Raw genomic sequence first — 12129 nt, forward strand, 5'->3', positions numbered from 1 at the left:
AAAATATATTTAAAAAATAAAAGAAGAATGGGGCAGCCATTCCTTGCACAGCTGCTGATACCCTGACCTCATTGAACTTTTGCACTGTGGAAGAGGATACCATGAAAATCCAGGCTGGAGATGGGTGAGGGTAGGCCGGAGTTACTGTAGGTGGGGCTGGATAGGCTGCAGTGGGGGGAAAAGCAGGGCAGGGCAGGCTTTTCTCATTGCCTTCCTTCTGTCCTGCAGATTGGAGGTACTTCATGACACACACTCGGAGGAAGTCCCTTCCCATGCTGAGTTCGGGCCCCATTGGCCGCCGGGAGCCCCTGCAAATGGAAGGCAGCAATATGGAGCAGGGGGCGGAGGGTATGGACCCAGGCATGCCTGAGAGCCCAGGGCACCTCACAGGGCGCCGCAAGAACTACCCACTGCGTAAGCGTCCCTTGGTTCCTGAGAAGCCCAAGGCCTGCAAAGTGCTGCTGACTCGCCTAGAAAATGTGGCTGATCCACGGAGTGCAGATGAGGCTGATGAGCTGCCCCCTGACCTTCCCAAGCCCCCCAGCCCGGATCCATCCAGTGAGGACACTGGCCTCACCCAGCCCCGCAAGCGGCGCTTGGCCTCCCTCAATGCCGAGGCCCTGAATAACCTGCTGCTGGAGCGGGAGGACACCAGCAGCCTGGCGGGCAGCCGCCGAAGTCGAGGCGGAGACCACCACCACAGTCGGGACCGTGACAGGGCCACTGGAGGCTGGTCTTCCTCCAAGAAGCGGCCACGACTGGAGGACCGCGGAGGAGAAAGTCGGGATCTGTCCCCAGAGCCAGCACCGGATGAAGGTGCCCGCCGAGATGGTGACCTAGCTCCCAAGAGACTGGCCAGCCTGAATGCAGCTGCCTTCCTAAAGCTGAGCCAGGAGCGGGAGCTACCCCTGCGGCCACCTCGTGCCCACACAGAAGCAGACAGGCGCTCCACTGAGCCACCAGCACTGAAGGCTCTGAGGCCAAAGTGGGCCAAAGTCAATGGCAAGAACTATCCCAAGGCCCAGCAGGGGGTTGGCTCTGGGGAGGCTGCAAGCCCACCCAGCTGGCAAGGGTGCCCTGAGGAGCCATGGTTATCTGCAACCCCTCATGGACCATCCAACCAGCTACCTTACCAGCCCCTGAGCAAGGCTCTGGAGAGCCCCTTAGGGCTGCGCCCCCACTTGCCCCTGCTGATGGGTGGACAGGCAGCCCTGAAGCCAGAGCCTGGGCGCCCAGGAGAGGAGTCACCTGCTCCCAAGCAGGAACTGCACCAGCCCTCTTTCCCTACACCCCAGCTGTCCCTCCTGCCTATGCCTGGCAACCCCGCCGACTACAGTGGGCTGTGTGGTCGGCCTGAGCTCACTGCGCTAGGCAGCTTCTACCTGTATTGCAGCCAAGATGGGCTACAGTGTGGGGGCTACTCCCCATGCCCCATGCTCCCCGAGGGCAAGCTGTCCCCTGTGGCTGCACCTACCGAGGGGCCCCTCGTGGCCCCGAGCTCAGTGCCTGCGGGCACACCTTTCCTGCACCCTCCCTGGGGCTCTCACTACTGTTCCAGTGAGGATGCTGAAGTGAATGGCTATAGCATCTGTGAAATGTTGCCCCCTTCTCTTACCCACATTGGCACTACCTGTGGCGGCTGTTCCTACAAAATGCCTTTTGCAGCAGGTAAGCCTTCCTGAGGATGGGATGTACTAGAGAGTCTCTGAGACACTGTCCCAGGAGGGTGGGTTGTGGGCTCCTTGAGGTGCTACTGCATGGGAGGTAGGGGGCTTTGAAAGGGGAGGACTTCCCTTGTTTTGTGCCCCAAGCCTAGGAGCAGTTCCAGGAAAGGGGCCAGTGTTTAGCTTTTAGCAGCCCTGCTCTGTCCCCACTGTCTATGGAGAGATTTCTTGGCCTGACAGCATTGGCTGCCATAGGTAGCATTGTTGTGGTGGAGGGGACAGGAGGGGCCTCTTCCCTCCCCATTGGGATTGCCAATCTTAGACTCTGAGTAGCAAGTTGTTAAAATTAGGGCTTTTGCCAAGTTGTTTCCATGTCCCTTCTGTCCTCCTTGAAGAAAGCTAGAATTCCTTACTTTCCAGGAGCCCAGACCATCTGCATGCCAGCCAAGTACAGCATTCATAGAAAGGGTGGGGGTTACAAGGTCCAGTAGGTGATGCCAACTGCAGTAGAACAGCTTTACCCTGGCTATACAGGCTTTGAAAGAGAAGAAGTGCCCAGACTTAGCATCACCTTGCTAGGGGTGGATAGGGTGGGCACACTCTAAGAACAGACAGAGTTCCCTGGCACTGACAGGGTGCTCACAGGGCCTGTGGCTTTGGTGTCTGCCTTCCTGGCAAGACCCAGACACCTGAGAGGCTCGTGATACAGCTGATGAGACACCCCCACAGTGATCTCTCTTCCCCCAAATTGGCAGGAGTGTCCTCACATGCTTCTCCAGGCTCCCTTCCTGGCTCCTGAGTGGAAACAAGGTGACCAGAGCCATCCTGGCTGGCAAGTTGGCCCTGCTGCTGGTGAAGTGAGAGGCCAGGCCTTCCCAGGCTTCCCCTCCCTCACACCCCTCTTGTAGGGGGGTCTATAAAACAATTTTATAGACCAGTTGACTCTGGCCAGACTGGTTGTTTCAGCTTCTGGTGTGAGTTGGAGTTCTTAGAAATGAGAACAGGCTTCTTCTCGGGCTTTTCCTTCTCTTTTGGATCACTTTCCAAGTCTAGACACCTAACCTGTGGGACCCAAGGTCCTTACCCTCTTGTCCTGGGACCGTGTGGAAGCACCATGTGCCAGGCACAGTTCTAAAGCACTTTACAGATGGGAGGCCACCTGGCATGTAATTGAGCATAGACTGTGGAGCCAGACTTAGAGCGAAATGTTCTCTCCCACTTCCTTAGTCACGTGACTGGGACAAGCCAATAACTATTCAATGTCTCAGTTTCCTTAATTGTAAAATAGGAATAATGGTCCCTTTCTCATAAGGTTGTTGTAAGGATGAGGTGAGTTAATACATTGATAAGAAAAACACCTAGGCCCTAACTGGTTTGGCTCAGTGGATAGAGCGTCGGCCTGCGGACTGAAGGATCCCAGGTTCGATTCCAGTCAAGGGCATGTACCTTGGTTGCAGGCACATCCCCAGTAGGGGGTGTGCAGGAGGCAGCTGATTGATGTTTCTCTCTCATTCATGTTTCTAACACTCTATCCCTCTCCCTTCCTCTCTGTAAAATAAATAAATAAAATATATATATATAAAAAAAAAGAAAAATACCTAGAACAGACTACATATTTGCAACTACTACTATTGCAAGGCACTGAGAGGTCAAGGGACTTGCCTGAGGTCACACAACTAAGTGGCAGGTTTGGGATTCATATCCTGAGCTGTCTGATTCCAGCTCCTCTGCTCCTAAGCACTGTGGAAGCTTTAGAGGAGATTAAATCAGAGCTAGGAAAGCTGTTCCCATTATCCACCGCCTTCTTTCAGGTTAGAAGGGGAGATGGAGATGACTGTGGCCCAGTCTCCAAGGTCAAGAAACATCGTTGGCTAGTCACTCTGACAATCCACTTTAAAGGCCCCTGACCCAACTTTTCACCTCTGCAGCCTTTGGGCTCACACTTAGAATTAAAATAGGAGCAGGTTCTGAAAGCAGAGAGGCCAGGGTGGGGTTACTGCTTGTCCTTACTTGTCCTGACCTTCTTTCTCCTTTTCCCAGAAGGCTGCAGGTCCCTGGGCCAGCTGGAATTTCCTCTTCCAGAAGCTGGCCACCCAGCCTCACCTGCCCACCCCCTCCTGGGATGCCCTGTGCCCAGCGTGCCACCTGCAGCAGAGCCCGTCCCTCATCTTCAGACACCCACCTCAGAGCCTCAGACAGTAGCCCGTGCATGCCCTCAGAGCGCCAAGCCTCCTAGTGGCTCCAAGTCAGGTTTACGCACAGGCTCCAGCTGTAGGCACACTGTGAGGAGCAAGGCTGCCCGCAGGCCCAGCCACCCCAAGCAACCACGTGTCCAGCGCCCACGCCCACGCCGCCATCGCCGCCGCCGCACTAACGGCTGGGTACCTGTTGGGGCTGCCTGTGAGAAGGCGGTCTATGTCTTGGTGAGTACCAGCTCTTAGCTGATGGGGGAAGAGAGGGTGACATTGGGGACATAGGACCTGAAGTGAGTTGCATCTCAGGAATCTTGGCTCCAGCTACTCTGAAAGATGACAAGGGGCTCCAGCTCACTTGTGCTCCAGGAACCAGTCATGCTGGCCCAGCCTGCTCCCCTGTCCTGTACTGATCCTGTACTGTGCACCTCGGGGAGGTCAGAGGATGCACACAGACAGCTGGTGGCTGCCATCTCTGTCTTGGACTCTCAGGGAAGTTATCTGAAGTGTTTTCATCTCTCATCCCTGCTCATGCTGTCCCTTCTATTCTGGATTTTAAAATGGAGGACTTTCACTCATCTAGGTGGCTCAGTTGGTTGGAGCGTTGTCCTGTACATCAAAAAGGTTGCGGGTTCGATTTCCACTCAGGGCACATTCCTAGGTTGTGGGTTCAATTCCCTGTATGGGAGGCAACCAATCAATGTTTCTCTCTCTCCCAAATCAATAAAACATATCTTTCATAGAGGCTTTTTGGGTAAGTATGTGTATGGAAAACTGGGATAGGCAGAGAAAATCAGTGATATAGGAACATCTGGGATGATGAAAAGGATGTCGACTAAAATTTACTGAGCACTTCTGAGGTGCCAGAACTGTGCTAATTACATGCATTATCCGCTTTCATCCTTACCACTACCCTATGAGGTACATACCCCATGTTCCTATAATTATCCTCATTTCACAGATGAGGAAACTGAGGCTTAGCAGTAGTAATTAATTTACCTAAGGCTACACCACCTACAGTGGTGGTTGAAGGGCCAAACCTGGACTATCCCATTAGGAAGCTTGAGGACCTACCCAGTGCTGGGGGTTGGAGTGAGTCGGTTATTGGGGTATGGTAGTCAGGGTGCAGCCGCACAAGCCTTTTTATATCATTGCTTTATTGCACAGGATGAACCAGAACCAGCCATTCGAAAGAGCTACCAAGCGGTGGAGCGACATGGAGAGACCATTCGAGTCCGGGATACTGTCCTCCTCAAGTCAGGCCCACGAAAGACGTCTACACCTTATGTGGCCAAGATCTCTGCCCTCTGGGAGAACCCTGAATCAGGTACCCCCACTTCCTGGAGTTTGACCTGGCACTGGTCTCCCCGTGTTTTTGGCACAGTTTGCCTTCCACTCATCCGGGGTCTGTCTGCTACCGAGGGCTACAGACAGATGGCCTTGTCGCTTAGGTTGCATCAGCTCATTAACCTTTCCAGCCACCAGAACCTGGGCACCTCTCCCCCTTCCTCACCTGTCATTGCTTTTCCCCCCTTCTCCCTTCATACCTAATGGCATTCCAGGCTTCTGAATGCCAGGCTTGGCTTGAGGCAGAGGCTCAGCACTGGCCCAGCACTGAAGTTGGATGAGCCTCCAGGGCAAGTGGCCAGCCTGCCTGCCGAAGTAACTCTGGGGTTGCCAGCTCAAGCCTTGACTGCTTCTCTTGTACCCCCAGGAGAGCTGATGATGAGCCTCCTGTGGTATTACAGACCAGAGCACTTACAGGGAGGCCGCAGTCCCAGCATGCACGAGGTGAGTTACCAGGCAAATGGAATGGGGAAGGCAGGGTTTGGCAGAAGGAGAGGTGGTAGCATAAGGAGGTGATACGGGGTGGACAGCCATGGGTAGTCAAGTCCCTAGACTTGTTACCTTGGATACCAGAGAACTTGGGGAAGGGCCTGGGTTTCAGCCTCTTTTCCCCAATTCATGTTTCAAAGGGTTAGGGGAAGTGGAGTGGCACACCTAGCCCCCTTTGATGCTGTCTGCAGCATGAGAGGGAGGGGGAGAAAGACTGCTCCTAACATTCCTTAGCACCATACCCAGTGGTGTGCTGGAAGTGGTAATACCCTCTGGATGTGGTTCCTACCACCCCCCCCCCCCCCCCCCATCTGAGCCTGCTTTTACTCTTTCCCTCTGGGACTTTTTGGGAAGATGCACACTGACTCCCCCTCCTCCCCTGGCTGGGGGTTAGGAAGCTTAATGAGGGGCTGGAGGGGGTACCTGGGTTCCCCAGGTGCTCCCTCAGAATCTGGGAGGAATGCCCTGGGGTTCCAGGTGAGGAGATGTTAGGCTCACATTCCAGGGAAGCTCCCTGGCTTTCTGGGCACCAGCTGGAGCGATCTCGGGTCAGGAGTCTCAGCAGAGGGGTTGGCGTTAACGTCCACTTTCCCCTGGAATTAAGTGCTCCCAACCCCGGTAACTGATCTCCTCTCTCCCCTTGAGCCTTTGCAGAATGAAGTCTTTGCATCGAGACATCAGGACCAGAACAGTGTGGCCTGCATCGAGGAAAAGTGCTATGTGCTGACCTTTGCAGAGTACTGCAGGTGGGTGGTGGCCTGTGTCTCTGGCTAGCCTCTCCCCTCAGACTCTTCAGGGCTATTGGGGGCTGCCTGTAATCTCACTGGGCCTGACCTCCCAGAAGGTTCTTCTTTACAGCCTGCTTCTGCCATCTAATATTTTTAGAAGAAAAAAAAATTGTTGCTTGTCTGAGGCAGAGTGGTTGGACAGAATTGGGGGTGGTTACAGTATGGCTCTCAGAAAATACCAAGGAGAATTGGCAGGTGGTCATGAGGGAGGCCTTGGCAGGTGTTTCCCCAGTGACAGACTGGCAATTGGCAGAGAGGGTGTAGCCCCTAGGACAGGTGAGGCAGCACCAAGTGGGGGGTGAAGGCTACTTTTCAGCTCTCTGAGCAGGGAAGGGAAGGGAAGGGAAGGTCTTTCTGCAAAGGTGGCTTTGATAAAGGTGAATGGTGTGTCACTGCAGATTCTGTGCCATGGCCAAGCGCAGAGGCGAGGGTCTACCCAGCCGAAAGACAGCACTGGTGCCCCCCTCTGCAGACTACTCCACTCCGCCACACCGCACAGTACCCGAGGACACGGACCCTGAGCTGGTGTTTCTTTGCCGCCACGTCTATGACTTCCGCCATGGCCGCATCCTCAAAAACCCCCAGTAGCCTCCTCCTGCCCATGGGCAAGTGGGGCTCGGGCCAGGGGGCATTGCTTGAAGCACAGCACTTGGTTAAGGGGCCACAGGGACCCGAGGTTGCTGGCCTGTGGTTCTCTTGGGGGGAGGGCAAGGGCCCCTGTGGGTTCTGGGTCTTATGGGAGGGAAGGGGTATAAGAAAAGCATCAGAGCCCACAGCTTGGTCCAGGGTACCTCTCTGTGGTCCCTGGGCAGAGACTCCTGAAGAAGGCAGTCTTCCCTGAGGCTGGGCCAGGCTTGAGGGGCATGGGACCCTGGGGGGAGGAGGAGGTCCTTCAGGAACCAGGCCCAACAGGCCATTCTTTATCCTCCTCTGGGCCCTTCAAGGGATAGTGGGAGCCAGCTTTACCTCACCCACTGTGACCTGCTGCTTCCCCATCAGCCTGGGACCAGCCTCTTTCAGATTCTAGCACTGCTCCCAGCTCATTCCTTTGAGGCATAGAGAGCCAGAGTCTGGCTTCCAGAGCATTGACTTCCTCTTCCTGGATTCAGGGCCTTTCCCTGGCTTTCCTCCTTTGCCCCTGCAATAGCCCCTGGTGCTGGGACAAGTTACCTGGCCCTCAGAGTCATGGGTGTCAGCTTCCTGTTTGCCACCCAGCAGGTCTGGCTTCCCTGAAGTTAACTGATCAACATGGGGTTTTTCATGTCTGGGAGGGCAAAAGGGAGCTAGGAGGGGGTGGGGGACAGGGGCAAGGAAAATTGCTACCTGATTTATTGAAGACTTTTCCTCATGCCTTACACTTGGAGGTTCTAGGAAACCTCTTGCAGAACTTCACACATGACTCTTCAAGCTACACCCACCTGAAATCAAACCTGCCTTTATTACAATATGTTGTCATGAGTCCATTTGTGTTGTCCCACAGCATAGCAGATCCAGCCCCAGGGACAGCCCCATAAGGCAGCAAGCAGGGCTGGGACCCCAGAATCTGGTAAGGCATGAGGTGGCACTGGGCTGAGAGGTGGTTTGGGGCCTGGGGAAGGCTGTTCTCTCTGGCCCAGCTGCAGCCCACAGTCTGGGTGAGGGCTCAGAATGGCCTGGAGCTCCTGAGCCTTATCGCCAGGCGGTGAGCCCAGTGGAGTGGAAGCTGTCAGTGTGCTGTTGGGCCAAGAATGTCAGGAGCAGCAGCATTGCAGCCTTGGTGTCTGGTGGGATCTTGTCATCAGCCTGAATGAGGCTACAGATGTGCAGGAGCCCAGGAGCCACATCTACAACCTGGTCAGGGCTGCTCTGGTATAGGAAGCTGAAGCGGTGCCCTATGGTGACCCACCCCTCCAAGTCCTCCTTCAGTGGGGCTCTGGCTTTCTTGTGGGACTGGCCATCAGTAGATGGGTGAGTGCCCCACAGATAACATGGACATGATCGCAATGCTCCCATGCCAGGAGGGTCAACAGGAGGCCCACCAGCTTGGGGAAGTATTCCTGGGCAGGGCAGCCCCTGTGATCAGCCAGCACACCCAGCCCGAAGATGGCATTGCTCTACACTTGGGAGTCTGCCTCCCAGGCAGCGCTCAGCAGGATGGGGAACAGGTGGGACACAAACTGGTCTGAGGCAGCACCCAGGCCCTTAATAGACTCCCCACTGCAAAGGACTTATCTGCCACTGTGCAGCCCTGTTTCGTCTTGCAGAGCAATAATGGCAAAGACCCAGCAAAGAAGGGGGCAAAAGCGTCTTCCCCAGCCGCAGCTGCCAGGGCAGGAATGGCCTCACCAGCGTCATTTTCAGCCTGGTCCTCGTCCTCATCAGTGCCCTGACAGGCTGTCTTCCTCTGCAGCATGGCCTTGAGCGTGTTGCAGAGCTCACTGAAGCGCCCAGGGCGCTGCAATGTGAGGGTCCCAGAGCTGCGCAGCACCCGTCAGGGCCTCCAGCACGGCCATCAGCACTGTCACCATTTGGCACTCCCACTCCCCGTATACTGCCTGCATGTAGGACAGTACCACCTCGGCCAGGGTGGCCTGCAGAGCAGCAGTGTTGGGTTCTAAGGGGCAGCTTTGACAGGCCTTGTGCAGTGCACAGCAGAACTGACCCAGAGCCTCATGGGCTGCCTTGCACACACTCAGGTGAGGGCTTCAGAGCTTTGAATACTTCTTCAAAGATACTCTCCATGTAGGGAAGGGAGGCCACGCTGGTGTTCCCCTTGTCCTGCCACCCCTCACCCTAGTCTTTTGTAGATTGCACTAATTTACATCCCAGTGAAAAAAAAACACTGAATCAGTCCACAGACCTGCTGAGCTGCAGCCACTCACTCTAGGAACTAAAGACCCCATTTTGTTCTTGTTGCCCAGGGGCCCTGCTCTCAGACTGCTCCCCAGAGTAGATTAGGAGACTCAGCCCCCTGTTGTCATTTCCAGAGCTAGGCCCTACCATGAAGTTCTCTATGGGAGGGCTGGAGCAGCCTGGTTCTTCCCTGTTTGTACCAAAGAGGAGCATGTGGGGAGGGAGAAGAGCCCTGTGTGGCTTGGACCTGGTGCTGGGAGCCTGCTTGTGAGCACATCCCTGGGGGCAGGAGCCAAGGAGGGCAGCCCTGGGTCCTTTACCCCCACAGGGGCAGACACGGACCCAGCAGGCTGAGTAGGTGGCATTGGGAGGTGGGGGGGTCAGGCCAGGTCTGTAGGAGATGGAAGTGAATCCTGAGGGCACTCCCAGCAGCCCTGACCCTATGTTCTTCCTGAGAAAACTGGGCTGCTCCTGCTTGGTCATTGAGGTGGGGGAGGCCTGGATGTTTGAGGTGAATTTACACAGGAAAAGCCCAATCCCAAGCCTGAAGAGAAGGAACTCAGGTTCCCTTGAATGGAATAAGCTGTTTGGAGGAAGGCATCGGTCTAGGAGGGCTGTGCAGTAGGAGAGGTTGGCAGAGTAGGGGCTCTGAAGAGCCAGTCTTGGAGCCTGCTGATTCCCAGGGTGCTGGGCCCTTGCCACCTAGGAGCCCAGCCCGACCCAGCAGGAGAAATCAAGGCCCTTCCTCCCAGGGTCTGCTACCCAGAACTTAAATGCTTTTGAAATCTCTTAGATGTGGAAATATTTTTTCGAACCTGAAAATGCAGCTGGTAGAATTTCAATGGAGCATAATTCATGTAAAATATATTTTAGTTGATAATTTTGTAAAATGCACTTTTTGTGTGTGTCGACCCTGGTTTCTCAGATCTGTATTTCAGTGTTTACAAGGGAGGGAGGATCTTTCCTCACCTCCCTTTTGACAGAGATTAGAAGTACTTTAAGAAAAATAAATTTGAGAAATTGTATTGATTTAGAAAAGGATCATTTTCTGTGTGTCCTGTCATCTTTTTGTGTGTGGGTGCAGGGGCGCTCATTGCTTTGGGGGTCCCTTTTAACCCTTGCAGTGCAGGGGCTTAGAGATCAAGAAAGTAGAGGGAGGAGAGGAGACGGAATGAGAGTTGACTTGTTAGCACCGTGGTGGCCAGAGCCACCTCCCTGGACTGAAATCTTTGGGTTGCCAGCCCTCATCAGGCTGGTGACCTGGGAACTGGTCAGTGAAGATAGATAGCACCTCATCACCTTAGGCCATACCCTTGGGAAACTGGCCAGCAGGAATTGGCCTAGAGCCCCGATACCTAGGTACTGGTACTCTGCTGAGGGAATGATGGTTCATCCTATGTGCTCATATTGTTAGGATTGAGGGGCAACCAAGAGACTTCTAGCTTCATTTCATCCCTCAACCCCTCATCCTTCTGAATTCATCTGATCAGTGGTAGTGCCATTCTCCCACTAAACTCAAAGCCTCTGGACTCTACTGATCCATCACCCACCCCCTCAGTACAGTGTGTCCTGGGTCAGCTACTTCCTCCTTCCCAACCATTCTACTTTTGTACTCCATCTCTGAAGCATGGAATTCAGGTTTTAGAATCAGGCCGATCCATAGAGTCTCAGCTTCCTGGAGCCTGTTTCTTCAGCTGCACAGTGGGAAATGCCCGTGACATCTCACTCCCAGGGTGACTGTGACAAATGAAGGAGAGAATACAAAGACCTGCCTCAAGAAGTGTGGATTCTCAACAGTACTACTGTGCTTCAGAGCTCCCTGGCTCTCCACACATGACAGGATGAAGTCTGGGTACTTAGCAAAGAACCCAGTTCAGGTGGGGAAAGGCTGGCCACTGACATCCAGGGCATTCCCCCATCAGCCTCTAGCCCAGGTGGCCAACCTGGTGCCTTTGAGCATGTGTTTGGCTCCAGGCAAGGAAGCTCTGTCCCTGCAGCTGCTCACCCTTCAAAATGTGAGCTGACCACATCGTTGGTCAGAAGGCACCAACTTGTCATTGGCTCCTCACTAGTTATCCCACCTCTTCATGCCTGGGGGAGGGATATTCAGCATTACAGTGGATAAACGCTAATCGGCCAGGTAGTTAAGTTTAAGGGTCACCATGGAGAGGAGCCCCTGGTCAGTGGAGTGGCCAGGACAGGGGGAGTACACTGGGGGCTCTGCTCCAAGCTAGAAACGGGCCTCCCAAAAGTTTGGACTCGAGTGCTGGGAGGGGGTGGGGGCTCCTCCAGCTGTTAGAAGGGAAGGGCTCAGCCAGCCAGCGTGTGCGGCAGGGTGTAGAGTGCAGGTCCTCTCCGTCCAGCTCCCTGAAGGCACTCGCCGGGGCCTGGATCTTTTTTGCCTTCGGGACCTCGTCAGTTTTTGCCTCCAAAATCGGAGGACCAGAGTGGACCTGCATTAGGCGCAGGTAGGGGTCTGCTCGCGCTCGCCCAGCCCGCTCCCAGCAGGGGTGTCCGCCCCTCTCTCCGCCTCCGGCTGGGCCCGCCCCCGCGCCTGTGTCACCGCGGGGCTGGGGGTGGAGAGCTGTCGGGCGGGACATCCGGCCCCGTTCTCTCCCTGCGCTCTCCCGCCGCCCGCCTGAGCTGTTTCACGCGTGGTTGGGTATGCCTCTATCCCGGGCAGAAAAAGGGATCTATACATACTAAAAGATATTTATAACCTACTTCCCTGGTTTAATTACAGCGAAGTCGAACCTTCCATTGTGCTCCAGGTTGGTGCCTCTGAGTCCGGTTTCTTCTTTAATTTGATCCAACCCT

General features: G+C 54.8%; 2 protein-coding genes across 4 annotated transcripts in view; both read left to right on the top strand.

Annotated features, from left to right (window-relative positions):
- The first annotated feature begins 228 nt into the window (after positions 1-228).
- Positions 229-10356, top strand: BAHD1 (bromo adjacent homology domain containing 1). 3 transcript variants are annotated; one of them, XM_006093017.3, is made up of 6 exons: positions 229-1668; positions 3705-4087; positions 5024-5183; positions 5571-5647; positions 6338-6438; positions 6879-10356. In XM_006093017.3, exons 1-6 carry the CDS (start codon positions 243-245, stop codon positions 7066-7068), a joined length of 2337 nt encoding a protein of 778 aa, XP_006093079.1. In that variant the 5' UTR covers positions 229-242; the 3' UTR covers positions 7069-10356. The 3 variants fall into 3 exon arrangements, with proteins under 3 accessions (XP_006093079.1, XP_014314913.1, XP_006093081.1); XM_014459427.2 differs by having other exon boundaries at positions 3708-4087; XM_006093019.3 differs by having other exon boundaries at positions 6347-6438; positions 6879-7068.
- A 1118-nt stretch (positions 10357-11474) lies between these two features.
- The window catches only part of CHST14 (carbohydrate sulfotransferase 14), a 3983-nt gene continuing 3328 nt past the window's right edge, over positions 11475-12129 (top strand). Inside the window, 2 exon segments of the mRNA XM_006093134.3 lie at positions 11475-11491; positions 11676-11780. Coding sequence (XP_006093196.1) covers positions 11475-11491; positions 11676-11780 — 122 coding nt within the window.

This window comes from Myotis lucifugus, unplaced genomic scaffold, assembly GCF_000147115.1.
Source record: "Myotis lucifugus unplaced genomic scaffold, Myoluc2.0 scaffold_109, whole genome shotgun sequence".
Classification (NCBI taxonomy): Eukaryota; Metazoa; Chordata; class Mammalia; order Chiroptera; family Vespertilionidae; genus Myotis; species Myotis lucifugus.

What these genes read in the sequence shown, in the direction of transcription:
- BAHD1 (XM_006093017.3), top strand. Translation starts at nt 243, where the DNA reads ATGACACACACTCGGAGGAAGTCCCTTCCCATGCTGAGTTCGGGCCCC. An exon ending in CAAAATGCCTTTTGCAGCAG is followed by an intron (nt 1,669 to 3,704) that starts GTAAGCCTTCCT and finishes TCCTTTTCCCAG; the next exon opens with AAGGCTGCAGGTCCCTGGGC. An exon ending in GCAGTCCCAGCATGCACGAG is followed by an intron (nt 5,648 to 6,337) that starts GTGAGTTACCAG and finishes TCTCCCCTTGAG; the next exon opens with CCTTTGCAGAATGAAGTCTT.